The sequence below is a fragment of the Palaemon carinicauda genome, chromosome 7 (genome assembly GCF_036898095.1).
Source record: "Palaemon carinicauda isolate YSFRI2023 chromosome 7, ASM3689809v2, whole genome shotgun sequence".
In the NCBI taxonomy this organism is placed as follows: Eukaryota; Metazoa; Arthropoda; class Malacostraca; order Decapoda; family Palaemonidae; genus Palaemon; species Palaemon carinicauda.
In genome coordinates, this window is record NC_090731.1 from 159,710,762 (window position 1) to 159,728,261 (window position 17,500).

The 17,500-nt window shown below is 37.1% G+C and overlaps 2 protein-coding genes across 2 annotated transcripts in view; one reads left to right on the plus strand and one right to left on the minus strand.

Moving 5' to 3' along the window:
• Positions 1-17,500, plus strand: part of LOC137644624 (serine-rich adhesin for platelets-like) — a 739,321-nt gene that overhangs the window by 246,222 nt on the left and 475,599 nt on the right. The window lies entirely within an intron of this gene.
• Positions 17,490-17,500, minus strand: part of LOC137644621 (trichohyalin-like) — a 7,864-nt gene continuing 7,853 nt past the window's right edge. Inside the window, exon 5 of the mRNA XM_068377573.1 lies at positions 17,490-17,500. This exon is cut by the window's right edge and continues 187 nt beyond it. Coding sequence (XP_068233674.1) covers positions 17,490-17,500 — 11 coding nt within the window.

Genomic DNA, 17,500 nt, shown 5'->3' on the forward strand with positions numbered 1-17,500 from the left:
CAAGATACCAGAAAACTTAAAATATATCAATCAATCAATCGCCTTCATATATATATATATATATATATATATATATATATATATATATATATATATATATATATATATATATATATATATGAAGCCTTTTATAGTCCACTGCAGGACAAAAACCTCAGACATATCCTTATTCGTTTCTAGTGTCCGGCCACTTTTCATCATCGCTCTGGCCACTGGAGATCGGTGATGGTTGGAGACTTTTTTCTGATGGCTAGAGGCAAACCCACCTAGTATGGGTGGTCATGGCCAGTACAGCTTTGTTGATCATGGCGATGCACAAAACCTTTTTTACCATACACACAACATACATACATACATACCTATTTATGAGTAATATCGCCCTGTCTAAAAAAAAAAAAAAAAAAAAACAAGTTAAAGTGAAGTTCATTAAAGGTCAAAGAATCACATAAGGTTCTGCTTTCTTGTTAATTTTTAGCTTCATCTCAGACTCATTGTTCAGAAAGAGGTTTTTTGAGTTACGAAGTTAGTATCTTTTGATACTGAGGAGGAGGAGGAGGAGGAGGGTATTGGGGTGGTCTAGAGGAGGGAGTCCTTAGGGATTTAAAGGAAAAACCCGGAAGCCCTGTGGCTTGTTAAAAGCAACCACAGATCAAACACTATATTTTCTCCTGCTTCATTCGACCTTTAGGGACCGCAGCCCCCCGCCCCCCTCTTTTTTTTTCGTTTGGAAAATTCAACCTCCTATTTCTTTTTTTGGTTTACTGGAGGCATTACTTCAGGTTCAATGGTTAGATTTTGTAGTGTCATTCTCTTATAAGAGCTGCTTACCATAGATAAAGTGTCTTGTCTACCCTCACCAAGAGCAAACTAGCATATGATCAGCGCCCAAGGTCCCCTGCACCCAAGTTATGATCAGGGAGTGCCAGGTAATGGCTGTTGATGACTCGGCAGGTAGAATATATAGGCTCCCCCAAACCCCCACTTTTACCTCATCCTTAGTCTTAGCAGCATCAATAATTGTACAGCCACATCCTATCTTTAATTCCAAACTCGTCTCACTGTCGAGTTTTCGTTTTTTTTATCACCATAAAAGAATGAAATCTTTCTTAATAAATCGTCTGCAGTACCATTCACCTTTCACATTACATCTTCACTCAGAGTATATTAAGGTTTCTGTAGGTTTAGGTATGCTATGTACAGTATAGGTAGTTCCTATTTACTCTTGACTTTACATAAACACATTCTCGCCTTCATATATATTTCGGCGTCAATGACCTTTGATGTCAAGATGCCAGAAAACTTGAAATCTATCAATCAATCAATCGCCTTCATATATATATATATATATATATATATATATATATATATATATATATATATATATATATATATATATATATATATATATATATATATATATTGTACCAACCGTGTGTCACACAATTGTACATAATTATTTTGTATATATTATGCTTGTATCTGCTCTCTTCCCTTGCACTAAAAAGAACCTGAATGATCATGTCTCCGTTTTGCTCAGTAACATTATCTGTCTCTCGAACAGGTCATGTCTTGTTGCCTTGAGATTTTGTATATAAAGAAGAGTGTTCCTTAATAAATAACTCAGTCGTTTTCAATCTGCCTTTGAGTTCACAACTCCTCTCTCGGCCCGTCACATTGGTGACCCCGGAAGTCGACTCGCTCCCACTGCCTTCCACCCCCACCTCCCTCGCCCCTCCATCGTTGGTAATATGACGGAGGCGGACTCTACCCCAGCAGTTGGCACTGCGGCCGCTCCATTGAAACTTTCACCGTTCGCTAGCGGAGAAGCGTTCGCTTGGTTTCAACGCGCTGAAGTCCAGTTTCGTATCAGGGGCGTGACTCGCTCAACCACCAAAGCGGATTATTTTCTCGCGGCGATACCCGAGGACACCTTCCCAGAAATATCCGACTGGCTTTGTGAACAAGGAGACACCCCAATAGCGTATGACGACCTCAAATCATACCTTCTGCAGCAGTACTCGCCGTCGCCAGCCGCCCGTATAGCAAAGCTTTTTCAGCTCTCGCAACAATCGTTGGGGGACCAAAGGGCTTCGCTTGCCCTCAGGGAAATGACCAGTATCGCTCGCCTTCAACCTGCCGCAGACGGCTCTCCTCGCGAGGTGAACCTACTCCGTGCCCTTTGGATACGCCGTTTACCTGAACCTGTGCGCGCTGCCATACCCGATGTCGATAGTTTACCCATAAAGGACTTGATGACCAAAGCCGACGCCCTTATGGACAGCCACTTCAAGACCTCCATCAACGCTTCCACCCCTGACGACGAGGATGCCTATTCAACGACAACTGAAGCTGACATGAATGCCGTAGGACATACACGCCTACCCCGTGACGTGCCGAAGCAGCGACAAAGCCGCCCACCACCCACCAATCGCTCGCGCCCCAACGAACGACTTCTACAGCCACTTACTACCTCCCATCCGCCGCAGTTTTGCTACTACCACTTCAGATTCGGGGCAACCGCGAAGAAATGTGCCAAAGATTGTCAGTGGCCAAAAAACGTGTAAGTAGGCCATCGCTTGTGGCGGTGGCCTCCCATGTTTCTAATCTTTTCTTTTTACAGGATGCGGGAACGGGCGTGCGATTTTTGGTAGACACGGGTGCTTGTCGTTCTCTTTTGCCAAGGAAACTCAAGGCACAACGTAGTCTGTCTACATCTGATGGCGTCTGCTTAGTAGCTGCCAACGGATCTGCGATACCCACCTACGGTTACGAGAACCTCACATTATCGTTCGGAAACGGTAAATTCAATTGGAAGTTTCTCGTTGCTGACGTCACAATGCCAATCCTCGGTGCAGATTTCCTCTCTCATTTCCACCTTCTGGTCGATGTCGCCCACCGACGATTGGTCAACGCAGACTCGTACTTGTCGACACCTCTTCAACCCGCCCCCTCTAACCTCGCTCTCCACATCAGCGCACCCACGGATGCCTACGCCCACCTCCTCACGTCGTACCCGGAAGTTTTCCGTCCAGAACTTCGCCAAACGCCCACGGTTCCTGCCAAGCATGGTATTTATCACCATATCAAGACGACGGGACCCCCAGTCTTCGCAAAATTCAGACGTCTAGCACCGGAACGATTGGCAGCCGCCAAACAGACGTTCGCCGAAATGGAGAAAATGGACCTTTGCCAAAAGGCCTCCAGCCCATGGTCGTCACCCTTACACATCGTTCTGAAGAAAGACGGCTCCCTCCGTCCGTGCGGGGATTACAGGCGCCTGAACATGCAAACAGAACCGGATCACTACCCCCTCCCAAACATTGCCGATGTAACCTCCTACCTGCACAAAGCGAAGGTTTTCTCTACGCTCGACCTCTTGAAGGGGTATTATCAGGTGCCTATGAACCCAGAAGACATCCCCAAGACCGCCATCACCACTCCGTTTGGCACATACACCTTCAATTACTCCTGTTTTGGCCTTCGTAATGCTGGGGCAACGTTTCAACGTCTCATGGATGGCATCTTAGGGGACCTCCCTTTCTGTGTATGTTATGTGGACGACATACTTGTGTTCTCCTCCTCAAAAGAGGAACACCTCCGTCACCTGCGCATTGGCTCGACCGCCTGCAACAAAACGGCCTTGTAGTCCGGTACGACAAGTGTACCTTTGGCGCCAACGACGTGTCGTTCTTAGGGCACCGTATCACTCCTGAAGGAGTCCATCCCCTCCCTGAGAAGGTAGCAGCCGTTCAGAATTTCCCCACGCCCTCGACCGTCAAAGCTCTGCAGGAATTCTTGGGCATGATCAACTATTATCACCGTTTTCTGCCAGCCATTGCCGCCACTCTTGCTCCCCTCTACGCCTCCCTCAAGGGCAAGCCAAAGGACCTGAAGTGGGGTCCCCTTCAAGAAGCAGCCTTCTGCAATGCAAAGAAGGCCCTATCAACTGCTGCGGCTCTCACTTTTCCTATCCCACACGCCCCTCTCCTTCTCTCCACCGATGCCAGCGACGTCGCTATTGGTGCAGTACTCGAGCAGGTGGTCAAAGGCTCGCCCCGCCCATTGGCCTTCTTCAGCAGAAAACTGTCCAAGGCAGAATCGGGTTATTCTACCTTCGATCGAGAATTGCTGGCGGTGCACTTGGCTGTCCGTCACTTTCGCCATTTCTTAGAAGGTACGCCCTTCGTCATTCGTACAGACCACATGCCTCTGGTGCACGCCTTCACTCGACAGTCTGATGCCTGGTCCGCCCGTCAACGCCGACATCTCTCCGCCGTGGCTGAATACAATTGCACCCTCCAATACGTCCCTGGGAAAATGAATCCCGTTGCCGATGCCCTGTCAAGAAACACGTTGGCTGCCGTTCAACTGGGATTGGATTACAACGCCCTGGCTGAAGCCCAACGACAGGATCCAGAGTATCAAGCTTGCAGGACATCCTGCACGTCCCTCCGTTGGGAGGATTTTCCCCTCGAAGACTCCAACACCACCCTCCTCTGTGACGTCAGTACTGGTAGACCGCGACCTTGGATTCCTGCTCCCATGCGCCGACAGGTGTTTGATTTCATCCACGGCCTTTCACATCCCTCGTGCCGTTCTACTGCACAGCTGCTGAAGGCAAAGTTCATTTGGCACGGTATTTCTAAGGATGCTAAGGATTGGGTCCGTGCGTGTACTTCTTGCCAAACTTCCAAAGTACATCGACACACGGATTCAGGAGTGGGCACCTTTCCTCAACCTCAGCGTCGTTTCGCACACATTCACGTCGACGTTGTAGGCCCCTACCTACATCACAAGGACATCGTTACCTGTTTACCGTCATCGACCGCTCCACTCGTTGGCCTGAAGCCATTCCCATGGAAACTGCAACGTCCGCCTCATGTACATCTGCCTTACTCTCTGGATGGATTTCAAGATTCGGTATCCCTGAGCATATTACTTCTGACAGGGGAACAACTTTCACCTCTCAATTATGGACGTCATTAGCGAATCTCCTGGGCATCACCCTACATCAGACAACGGCCTACAACCCCGCTGCCAATGGAATGGTTGAACGTTTTCATCGCACCCTCAAAGCAGCTTTGATGTCCCGCTGCAAGGATTGCAACTGGTTTACTCAGCTTCCCTGGGTCCTCCTTGGACTAAGGACCACTCCTAAAGACGCCCTCGACGTCTCGGCAGCCGAAATGGTGTATGGCGACCCGTTGGTCGTCCCTGCCGAATTTTTTCCTTCTACGACCTCCTCCGACGATCTCCAGCGCATACGTCACGTCGTGGGAAAATTTACTCCGTGCCGCCAGACTTACAAGCCCCCAGCGAAGCATCACATACCAACGGACTTGCACTCTGCAACGCACGTCTTCCTGCGCAACGACACCAGCAAGCCACCACCAACGCCCCCTTACACGGGCCCTTTCCTTGTGATCCGACGCAGTCCGAAAGCATTCCTCCTAAACATTCGGGGCAAAGAAGACTGGGTCTCCATTGATCGTCTAAAACCTGCTTATCTTCTGCCAGATGACCCGCCTACAGTTCGCCTCTCTAGATCAAGGCGCCCTATTTAACATGTACAGTATGTCATTTTTAGGGGGGGAGCCATGTACCAACCGTGTGTCACACAATTGTACATAATTATTTTGTATATATTATGCTTGTATCTGCGCTCTTCCCTCGCACTAAAAAGAACCTGAATGATCATGTCTCCGTTTTGCTCAGTAACATTATCTGTCTCTCGAACAGGTCATGTCCTGTTGCCTTGAGATTTTGTATATAAAGAAGAGTGTTCCTTAATAAATAACTCAGTCGTTTTCAATCTGCCTTTGAGTTCAGAACTCCTCTCTCGGCCCGTCACATATATATATATATATATATATATATATATATATATATATATGTATATATATATAAATATGAAGCCTTTTATAGCCCACTGCAGGACAAAATCCTCAGGCATATCCTTATTCGTTTCTAGTGTACGGCCACTTTTCATCATCGTTCTGGCCACTGCGGACTGGTGATGGTGGGAGGCTTTATTCCGATGGCTTGAGCCAAACCAACCTATTATAAGTGGCCCTGGCTAGTACAGCTTTGCTGATCATGGCCTTAGACAGAACCTTTCACCCTACATAAAACATACATATATACATATATACTTACTGTATATTCGTATAAAATGGGCCTGTCTATCTTATTAACAAGAACAAGTTAAAGTAAAGTTCATTAAAGGTCAAAGAATCAAAAAAGGTTCCGTTTTCTTGTTAATTTTTACCTTCATCTCAGACTCATTGTTCAGAAAGAGGTTTTTGAGTTACGAAGTTAGTATCTTTTGATACTGGGGAGGAGGAGGAGGAGGAGGAGGAGGAGGAGGGGGTATTGGGGTGGTCTAGAGGAGGGAGTCCTTAGGGATTTAAAGAAAAAACCCGGAAGCCCTGTGGCTTGTTAAAAGCAACCACAGATCAAACATTATATTTTCTCCCGCTTCTTTCGACCTCCAGGGACCGAAGCCCCCCCCTCCCCCCACTTTTTTTTCGTTTGGAAAATACAACCTCTTATTTCTTTTATGGTTTACTGTCGGCATTACTTCAGGTTCTTTGCCTTGTCCTTGTAACTCATAGCTGCACCCAATTTTACTCTATTACTATATAACAATGGTTAGATTTTGGAGTGTCCTTCTCCTATAAGAGCTGCTTACAATAGAGAGTGAGTCGTGTCTACCCTTACCAAGAGCAAACTAGCGTATGATCAGCGCCCAAGGTCTCCTGCACCCAAGTTATGACCAGGGAGTGCCAGGTAATGGCTGCAGAGGACTCAGCGGGTATAGTATATAGGCTCCCCCAAATCCCCATCCTTAGCTCATCCTTGGTCTTAGCACCATCAATAATTGTACAGCCACATCTTATCTTTAATTCCAAACTCTTCTCATTGTCTAGTTTCCGTTTGTCACCATAAAAGAATGAAATCTTCCTTAATAAATCGTCTGCAGTACCATTCACCTTTTACATTACATCTTCACTCAGAGTATATTAAGGTTTCTGTAGGTTTAGGTATGCTATGTACAGTATAGGTAGTTCGTCTTTACTCTGACTTTTCATAAACACACTCGCGTTCACACACACACACACACACACACACACACACACACACACACACACACACATATATATATATATATATATATATATATATACATATATATATATATGTATGTATATATGTGCGTGTGTTTGTATATATATATATATATATATATATATATATATATATATATATATATATATATATATATATATATATATATATATATATATATATATATATATATATATATATATATATATATTATATATATATATAATATATTTATTTATATATATATTAATATATATATATAACAACAAATGCAGCCTTTTATATTCCACTGTAGGACAAAGGCCTCAGATATGTCCTCATTGTTTCTATTGTTCGGCCACTTTTCATCACCATGCTGGTCACTGGAAATTGGTGATGGTGGGACACTTTATTCTGATGGCAAATCAATCTTGTATAGGTGGCCCTGACTAGTACAGCTTTGATGATCATGGTGATTCACAGAACGTTTCATCATACATACAACATACATATATACTTACATTCATACATGCATATATACGTACTGTGTATTCGTATGATATGACTCTGTCAATCTTAACAAAAACAAGTTAAAGTGAAGTTCATTAAAGGTCAAAGAATCACATAAGGTTCCGCTTTCTTGTTCATTTTTAGCATCATCCCAGACTCATTGTTCGGAAAGAGGTTTTTTGAGTTACGAAGTTAGTATCTTTTGATACTGAGGAGGAGGAGGGGTGATCTAGAGCAGGGAGTCCCTAAGGATTTAAAGGAAAAACCCGGAAGCCCTGTGGCTTGTTAAAAGTAACCACAGATCAAACATTATATTTTCTCCCGCTTCTTTCAGCCTCCAGGGACCGACCCCCCTCCTTTTTTCGTTTTGAGAATTCAACCTTTGATTTCTTTTTTGGTTTGTAGGTCTTGTTTGTTTATTCATTTTTTTTTAGTGGACACACGAGCCGAGTTCTGTGATTATTTTAAATCGATGGTGGATATTCAGATGTTGAATGAATAATGAATAGTCATTTTGATACACTATACAGTCTCACGGGGTTTACTGTAGGCATTGCTTCAGTTTCATTGCTCTGTCCTTGCGACTCATAGCTGCACACAATTTTACTCTTCTATTACGTTACATCCATATCCTTGCTGTCTAACATTACTCAAGCTTTATTTCTAGAAGAACTGTAGGGTTTTGGCCAACCTTTGGGTTTACTTTTGAGAAAAACTGTAGGGTTGTGTCCAACCTTTCTCAAACTTTACTTCTCAGAAAAACTGTTTAGTAGTATCCAACCCTTTTTAAGCTTAATTCTCAGAAAAACTGTAGGGTTTTTTTCCATCCTTTTTCGAACTTTACATATCAGAAAAAACTGTATATTAGTATCCAACCTTTCTTAACTTTTACCTCACAGAAAAAAAAACTGTAGGGTTTTGTCCAACGTGTGTATCTACTTCACAGAAAAAACTGTAGGGTTTTGTCCAACATTTGTATTTACTTCACAAAAAAAACTGTAGGGTTTTGTCCAACATTTGTATTTACTTCACAGAAAAAAACTGTAGGGTTTTGTCCAACCTAACTAGTCCAACCTTTACTAAACCGAAAAACTCTAGTGGTTTACCCAGTAGACATCTACAGTAAATGGCCTTCCCGGCTCCTGTACCCGGCCCCATGAGCCAAATTCACGAATTAAATCCTATTTTATTAATAAATTGAAGGTAGCTTTAACGCCCTCAATGATTTTGATTAGAAATGAAAAAGGCCGTTTTGGGCAATGATTGACTACCGTAAAATTGTGCTAAGAACTTTATTAGGAAAGCCATTTATTATCCCTTAAGCTTCTTTTATAGTGAAGGCTCCATATTGAAATATTGTTTTCTGTTTATATAGAACATGGTTCTTAACCTGGTGTATATGTACCTCCAGTGGTACATTTATACTCTTCATGGGGTACATTGGATCAGAGAGAAGAGTCAGTACTCCACAATACATGATGTAATGTGCATTAAGATTGAATAATAGCATTATATCATTATCAATTTCATATCTCTTTTTGTTGATCAAATGCCCCACTTGTAATACCGAATGAAATATACACCTGTTCGAGGCTCGAGGTGAGGATGGTAGGTTCATCCTTGCCAAGATTCTCGGACATGATGTGTCGTACCATACTAGTGATATTTTTAAATCTATTCCAGAAGCAGGTCTTTTGAAAACTATTTAACTGTTATGAGGATGTTCTTGATTTTATTGTTTTAACTGATATACTAATTATTTCTTTATTTATAAAAAATAACAGGCGTCAATTACCTTAGATGTCAGGATGCCACATAACTGATTATCAATCAATTATATCTCTTTCATACTCAGTTTTACGGGTATACAGGAATCTATAAAAAGGCCTCATGGGTACAGAAGGTAGATTAATAGTGCCAAAAAGCATTCCAGGTAAACTGAGAAAGGCGCACAGGACATTAATCCACTACGCACCGGCATCGATACTGCAGCGACTATTTAATGTGCTGCCAGCTCATCTAAGAAACATATCAGGAGTGAGCGTAGATGTGTTTAAGAATAAGCTTGATAAATACCTAAGATGCATCCCAGACCATCCAAGACTGGAAGATGCAAAATACACCGGAAGATGCATTAGCAACTCTCTGGTGGATATACGAGGTGCCTCACACTGAGGGACCTGGGGGAACCCAAACAAAAAATAAGGCAATAAGGTAAGACCGAAAAGGTTAAACCTCTGATATAGAAGAATTATTGGTAGAAATTTTATATTATGGTATTTACATACTTACGCTCTTTATCTTATTTGAATGATTTTTTTTTCTTCTTGTTCCTTGAGAATTTTAAGGTGGATCCAGGTTTTGGCCTTACGAAATTCTTAGGATTACTCGAAATATTTAGGTTTTTTAAGGGTTCTTACGCTATGGTAATGCGGCAAATTGATGAAAAGTAGGATGAATATTGTTAAAAAATTCCATCTGGAACCATTTAAAAGTTTTATGGTTAATATATGCAACCGCAACATTCGCATACGATGGTTTAGTTCTCTCTCTCTCTCTCTCTCTCTCCTCTCTCTCTCTCTCTCTCTCTCTCTCTCTCTCTCTCTCTCAAATAGAAAGCATCTTTTATTTCATTACTGCATTGGCATACGATGGTTTAGTCTCTCTCTCTCTCTCTCTCTCTCTCTCTCTCTCTCTCTCAAATAGAAAGTATCTTTTATATCATTACTACATTGGCATACGATGGTTTAGTTCGATCTCTCTCTCTCTCTCTCTCTCTCTCTCTCTCTCTCTCTCTCTAATAGAAAGATCTTTTATGTCATTATGTAGTTTTTATTCTCTCCCCAGTTAGATTTTTTCTTCAAAATTGCGTTTGGAAATAAAATGATACATTATTTATTGCAGCGATATTTCTTTTACTGTTATTTTTGTCTTCATTTTTCATATGTTTTGTTTACAGAGTTTTAATCTCAAATGATTGGGTTTTTTTAACCCACCCCCTTAACATAAACTATAAAGGATTTTAACGTTTTTTCGTTAAAGTGTTTCAAAAAGGTTTTCTTATATGAGAAATTGCATGTTTGAACATTTTAATACAATATACTGTATAACAGTTTGCATGGGTTTTCTACATACAAAATATTTAGCAACATTTGATACAAAGTTGGCGATATCAATATTTGGTAAAAAGTAAAAAAAAAAAAATGGTTTAAACATGGTTTTGATAAAAAATTTGCTATTTTTATGTGTTTTTATTCGATTTTTTTTTTAATTTCAACATGGTTTTATACAAAAGTTGCTGTTTGTATATACTTTTTATTCCAAAAAATGGTTATATACAAACTGGTTTTTCAACAGTTTTAAAACAAAATTTCTCGTTTCTATATGGTTCCAAATCAATATTCTTTGTTTCAAACATGGTTTTGATGTAAAATCTGCTTTTGCTATATATTTTTATTACAAAATTTGTAGTTCCAATATAATTTTATGCAAAATTTTCTATTTGTAAATACTTGAATTCCAAAAACTGGTTTTATGCAAATATTTTTCGTTTCAACAGTTTAAAAATAAATTCTCGTTTCTACATAGTTTCAATACAATATATGTTATTTCAAATATAATTTTGATACAAAATTATTCGTTTCTAATACAAGTTTTTGAATTGCCCAAATCCTCTTGTTTCATTATCTCCATATCTGAGTGAGTTATTCAATCAAATCATTTTAGTCTTCCTACAATATTAGTTCTATTTAATTGTTTTGGTGTCTTTAATTTCAACCTACAAAATCTAGTTTTGTAGGAAGTTTTTGTTATCAATAATACAGCTTTTAGAACGTATTGTTGTCTTTACTATTTTGTCGGAGTCTTTGATATTCTAGTGTTTATTTTATCCATACATATCTTAACGTGATGGAAGACTACCTCTCTCTCTCTCTCTCTCTCTCTCTCTCTCTCTCTCTCTCTCTCTCTCTCTCTCTCTCTCTCTCTCTCTCTCTCAAATAGAAAGCATCTTTTATTTCATTATTACATTTGCATACGATGGTATAGTTTTTTTTTCTCTCTCTCTCTCTTCTCTCTCTCTCTCTCTCTCTCTCTCTCTCTCTCTCTCTCTCTCTCTCTCTCAAATAGAAAGCATCTTTTATTTCATTATTACATTTGCATATGATGGTTTAGTTCGATCTCTCTCTCTCTCTCTCTCTCTCTCTCTCTCTCTCTCTCTCTCTCTCTCTCTCTCTAGCGAGGTCCTTTTGTCAAGTTGGTCTTTCCATCGCTCCCAGCGTAACAGGAAAATCAGCGATCATCATCAATTATCTGGAATGATTGATTTCATAACTGAAGAGGTCATTTTTTATAGCAGTAATGACAAGGCTGGTATACTGTACACTTTGTTTGCGAGTGGGATTGTCAATTTTTTTTCGGATCATCGCCAAATTTTAACAACGGATAGACATAATGATCCGAAAGAACTCAATAAATTTTGAAGTTTGTCCGGATCAAGATTGCGGTTATTATTATTATTATTATTATTATTATTATTATTATTATTATTATTATTATTATTATTATTATTATTATTATTATTAGCCAGGTTACAACCCTTGTTGGAAAAGCAAGATGCTATAAGCCCAAAGGCTCCAACAGGGAAAAATAACCCAGTGATGAAAGGAAATTTGGAAATAAATAAATGATGAGAATAAATTAACTACAGTATATCATTCTAAAAACAGTAACAGCGTCAAAACAGATATGTCCTATATGAACTATAAACAACGTCAAAAACAGATATGTCATATATAAACTATAAAAAGACCCATGTCAGCCTGGTCAACATATAAACATTTGCTCCAACTTTAAACTTTTGAAGTTCTACTGATTCAACTACCCGATTATTGGTGTTGTTATACATTAGATTAATTCACGGTCAACATATCAAAGAAGGAAAGCTTGGTCCGTAGACTTTATTAAAATGCTGACAATATTCATTGGCGGAGGTCTGAAATTTGATTGCTCTCTCTACTTGTTATATCTTGACTAATGTCCAAACCTCTCCTACCTCGATATATTTCATCCTTCTATGGGTAATATCATTCCTAAATTAGTCTTTCAAAGGGACTATGTAGCCTTCCTTCGTAATATATTACTTCGAAGTTATTTTCCTTCCGAGATTATTTTTTCAATCCATATCTACTTTCATAGGTATGGTAATGGCGACAGTGTACCTTACGTAGTTTCACGTAGGTATTAGTCTTCCACGCTTCATTTCTTCCATCTTGCTGTCCAACCTCTTCAATTTTACGCGTGCTGAATGGCCTCCTAGGCCCCAATTTTGAGCGGCATGACCCAATTCGTAAATTTATTCCATTCTGTTTCTGGAATTATTGTTTAAATTTGCACTTATTTTTCTTCCTTTTTTGGACTGTAATTCATTTGGTATGTTTTTTCTTTTCTCTGTCTTCTATTTTCTGGCTCTTGTATATTTTTATACCTCTTCCTCTCCAATCATTAACTCTCTCATTGGTGTTTATATGATTAGTTTATTTTTTTACAATCCTGTTTATATTGCTCTCAAGACTTGTACGATTAGTTTATTTTTTTTATAACCCTGTTTATATTGCTCTCAAGGCTTGTACGATTAGTTTATTTTTTTTTATAATCCTGTTTATATTGCTCTCAAGGCTGGTACGATTAGTTTATTATTTTTATAATCCTGTTTATATTTCTCTCAAGGCTTGTACGATTAGTTTATTTTTTTTATAATCCTGTTTATATTGCTCTCAAGGCTTGTACGATTAGTTTATTTTTTTATAATCCTGTTTATATTTCTCTCAAAACTTATAAGATTAGTTTATTTTTTATAATCTTGTTTATATTTCTCTCAAGACTTATATGATTAGTTGATATATTTATAATCTTGTTTATATTTCTCTCAAGACTTATATGATTAGTTGATTTTTTTATAATCTTGTTTATATTTCTCTCAAGACTTATATGATTAGTTGATTTTTTTATAATCTTGTTTATATTTCTCTCAAGACTTATATGATTAGTTGATTTTTTATAATCCTGTTTATATTTCTCTCAAGACTTATATGATTAGTTTATTTTTTAAAATCCTGTTTATATTTCTCTCAAGACTTATATGATTAGTTTATTTTTTATGATCCTGTTTATATTTCTCTCAAGACTTATAAGATTAGTTTATTTTTTATAATCTTGTTTATATTTCTCTCAAGACTTATATGATTAGTTGATTTTTTTAATAATCTTGTTTATATTTCTCTCAAGACTTATATGATTAGTTTATTTTTAATGATCTTATTCATTTTTCTGTTTCATTCTTCGCTTCTGCTTCTTTCTTTCACAGAGACTTCTATTTCTCTTCCTTCTTTCTTTCACAGAGACTTCTATTTCTCTTCCTTCTTTCTTTCACAGAGACTTCTATTTCTCTTCCTTCTTTCTTTATTTCTCTTCCTTCTTTCTTTCACAGAGACTTCTATTTCTCTTCCTTCTTTCTTTCACAGAGACTTCTATTTCTCTTCCTTCTTTCTTTCACAGAGACTTCTATTTCTCTTCCTTCTTTCTTTCACAGAGACTTCTATTTCTCTTTCTTCTTTCTTTATTTCTCTTCCTTCTTTCTTTCACAGAGACTTCTATTTCTCTTCCTTCTTTCTTTCACAGAGACTTCTATTTCTCTTCCTTCTTTCTTTCACAGAGACTTCTATTTCTCTTCCTTCTTTCTTTATTTCTCTTCCTTCTTTCTTTCACAGAGACTTCTATTTCTCTTCCTTCTTTCTTTCACAGAGACTTCTATTTCTCTTCCCGAGTCTCCACTTATTTCTTTCATTCCTTTTGTTCATTCTCGGGATTTTATTTCTTCCGCTGACAGATATTCTTTCTCATGGAACCAATTTATATCCTGGCCATGTCATGTTTATTGGTATTGTGTGTATGCGGGTATAGTCACTTGTCCGTTGGTGAGGTGCTGTGTGTTGTGGGAGGAGGGGGGTTAGTTGTCGAAACCTTTTATCTTATGCATACAAGAAAAGAGACTTCAGCTATGGCAAGCAGCTCTTCTAGGAGGACACTCCAAAATCAAACCTTTGTTCTCTAGTCTTGGGTAATGCCATAGCCTCTATAGTACCATGGTCTTCCCCTGTCTTGGGTTAGAGTTCTCTTGCTTTAGGGTACACTCGGGCACACTATTCTATCTAATTTCTCTTCCTCTTGTTTAGTAATATTTATTTGAATGTTGTTACTGTTCTTAAAATATTTTATTTTTCCTTGTTTCCTTTCCTCACTGGGTTATTTTCCCTGTTGGAACCCCTAGGCTTGTAGCATCTTGCTTTTCCAGCTAGGGTTCTAGTTTAGCAAATAAAAATAATAATAATAAGACTATGGATTATAAAATTTTGCTCTTTGCATAACTATTATTTACTTTTATAATTATATAATTATTGATAAGTAATGGATATAATTTCTAACAATCATTATTACCCATCGCCTTAGCTTGCTTAGAATGAGCTTGATTGTTTAAAGTAATTTTATTATTTTGAAAGTAATTCACTTACTTTTCACCACCGTCAACGAAGTTTGGAGGTGGTTATGTTTTTGCCCCTGTTTGTATGGTTGTCTGTTTGTGACCAACTTCCAGGACGCAATTTTACTCAGAGTAGTGACACTTTCAGGGATACATTGTTATGTTGAGACGTGGAAGTAATTAAAATTGTAAAATCCTAGGTCAAAGGTCAAGGTCAAGGTCGACAAATGGTCGACCGAATTAACCCTAACCTTAACCCCAAGTTTTCACGAATTAACCCTACGGTCTAAATTGATTCTGGGGATGGCCAGCTGGTTTTGAGAAATTGGCTGCCGTGGCGGAGGTCTGCACTCTGAGTGCTTTTCTATTTTTATAAGAGTAATTAGTTTTTCCTTTTCCAGTACCTCGCTTGCTTTAGGAATGTTAATTCGTTCACCACTTTAAAAGTAATTCGCTCACTCCTTTTAAAAGTATTTTTTTCAGTCCTTTAAAAGTAATTTTACCACTCCTTTAAAAGTAATTTCTACCACTCCTTTAAAAATAATTTTTACCACTCCTTTAAAAGTATTTTTTCACTCATTTAATAGTAATTTCTCCACTCCTTTAAAAGTAATTTTTCAACTCCTTTAAAAGTAATATTTTTTACTCCTTTAAAGGTAATTTTTCAATCCTTTTAAATACTTTTCACTCCTTTAAAAGTAATTCGTTCACGCCTTTAAAAAGTATTTCCCCCTTTAAAAATAATTTTTTCACTCCAAGAGGATTTTTTTTTACTCGTTTAAAAATAATTTTTTTCACCCCTTTAAACAGTATTTTTCACTCGTTTAAAAGTAATTTTTTAGTCCTTTTAAAAGAATTTTTTTTCACTCCTTTATAAATTGAAAAGTAAATAGATTGCTTATTAAAAAGTGATTGGCTCCTTATAAAAGTAATTCGTTCATTTTTAAAAACTAATTTATCAATCATTAAAAAGTAATTTGTTCAATATCAAAATGGTACACTGTTCATTATTATATAGGGATTCACTCATTAAAAATAATTGATTCATTATTAGAAATAACTGTTTTAAGAGTAATTCGCTTAGTTTTAGAAATTTAGTTTACTTTGTAAAGTAATTAGATTATTTTTAGTAATGTCTCGTTTATTTATAGCCTAAGAAATAAAGATTTACTTTCTAAAGTAATTCGCTTACTTTCAGAAATCATTCTTTTACTTTCTAAACTAATTTACTTACTTTTTGAAACATAATTTTTTTAAACGTTTCACTTACTTTTTAAACTTTTGACTTAATTTTGTAAAACTTTTTCACTTGATTTTTTAAACTTTTCACTAGTAACTTTTTCACTTATTTTTAATTTTTTTTTTCATTTATTTTTTTTTTTTCAACTTTTTCGCTCATATTTGGAAGCTTATTTACTTGATTTTTTAAACTTACTAATTTATTTTCAATTTTTCTCTTGATTTTTAATTTTGATTTTTTTTCACTCCTTTTTGTAATCTTATTCACTAGATTTTTTAAACAACTTTTTTTTCTTAATTTTGTAAAACTTTTTCACTTGATTTTTTAAACTTTTCACTAGTAACTTTTTCACTTATTTTTTAATTTTTTTTTCATTTATTTTTTTTTTTTCAACTTTTTCGCTCATATTTGGAAGCTTATTTACTTGATTTTTTAAACTTACTAATTTATTTTTTATTTTTCTCTTGATTTTTAATTTTAAAATTATTTTTTCACTACTTTTTGTAATCTTATTCACTAGATTTTTGAAACACTCCTTTTTTTTTCAAACATATTCACTTGTTTTTTTACAACTTTTCACTTTATTTTTTTAAAACATATTCACGAACTTTTTAAGCTTATACACTTTAATTTTGAAACATTCCCCCTTTGAAACTTTTAACTTATTTTTTTGAAACTTTTAACTTATTTTTTGAAACTTTTCACTAATTTTTTTAAACTATTCACTTATTTTTTGAAAATTTTCACTTGTTTTTTTGAAACTTTTCACTTATATTTTTTAAACTTTTCACTTATTTTTTTTAAACCTATCACTTATTTTTTTTGAAACTTTTCACTTATTTTTGGAAACCTTTAACTTATTTTTTTGAAACTTTTCACTTATTTTTTGAAACGTTTCACTTATTTTTTTAAAATTTTCACTTATTTTTCGAAACTTTTCACTTGTTTTTTTAAACTTTTCACTTGTTTTTTGAAACGTTTCACTTATTTATTTAAAAATTTTCACTTATTTTTCGAAACTTTTCACTTATTTTTTGAAACTTTCCACTTATTTTTTGGAACTTATTCACTGATTTTCTCTCTCCTGCTTCTTCATCAGCGCTGGT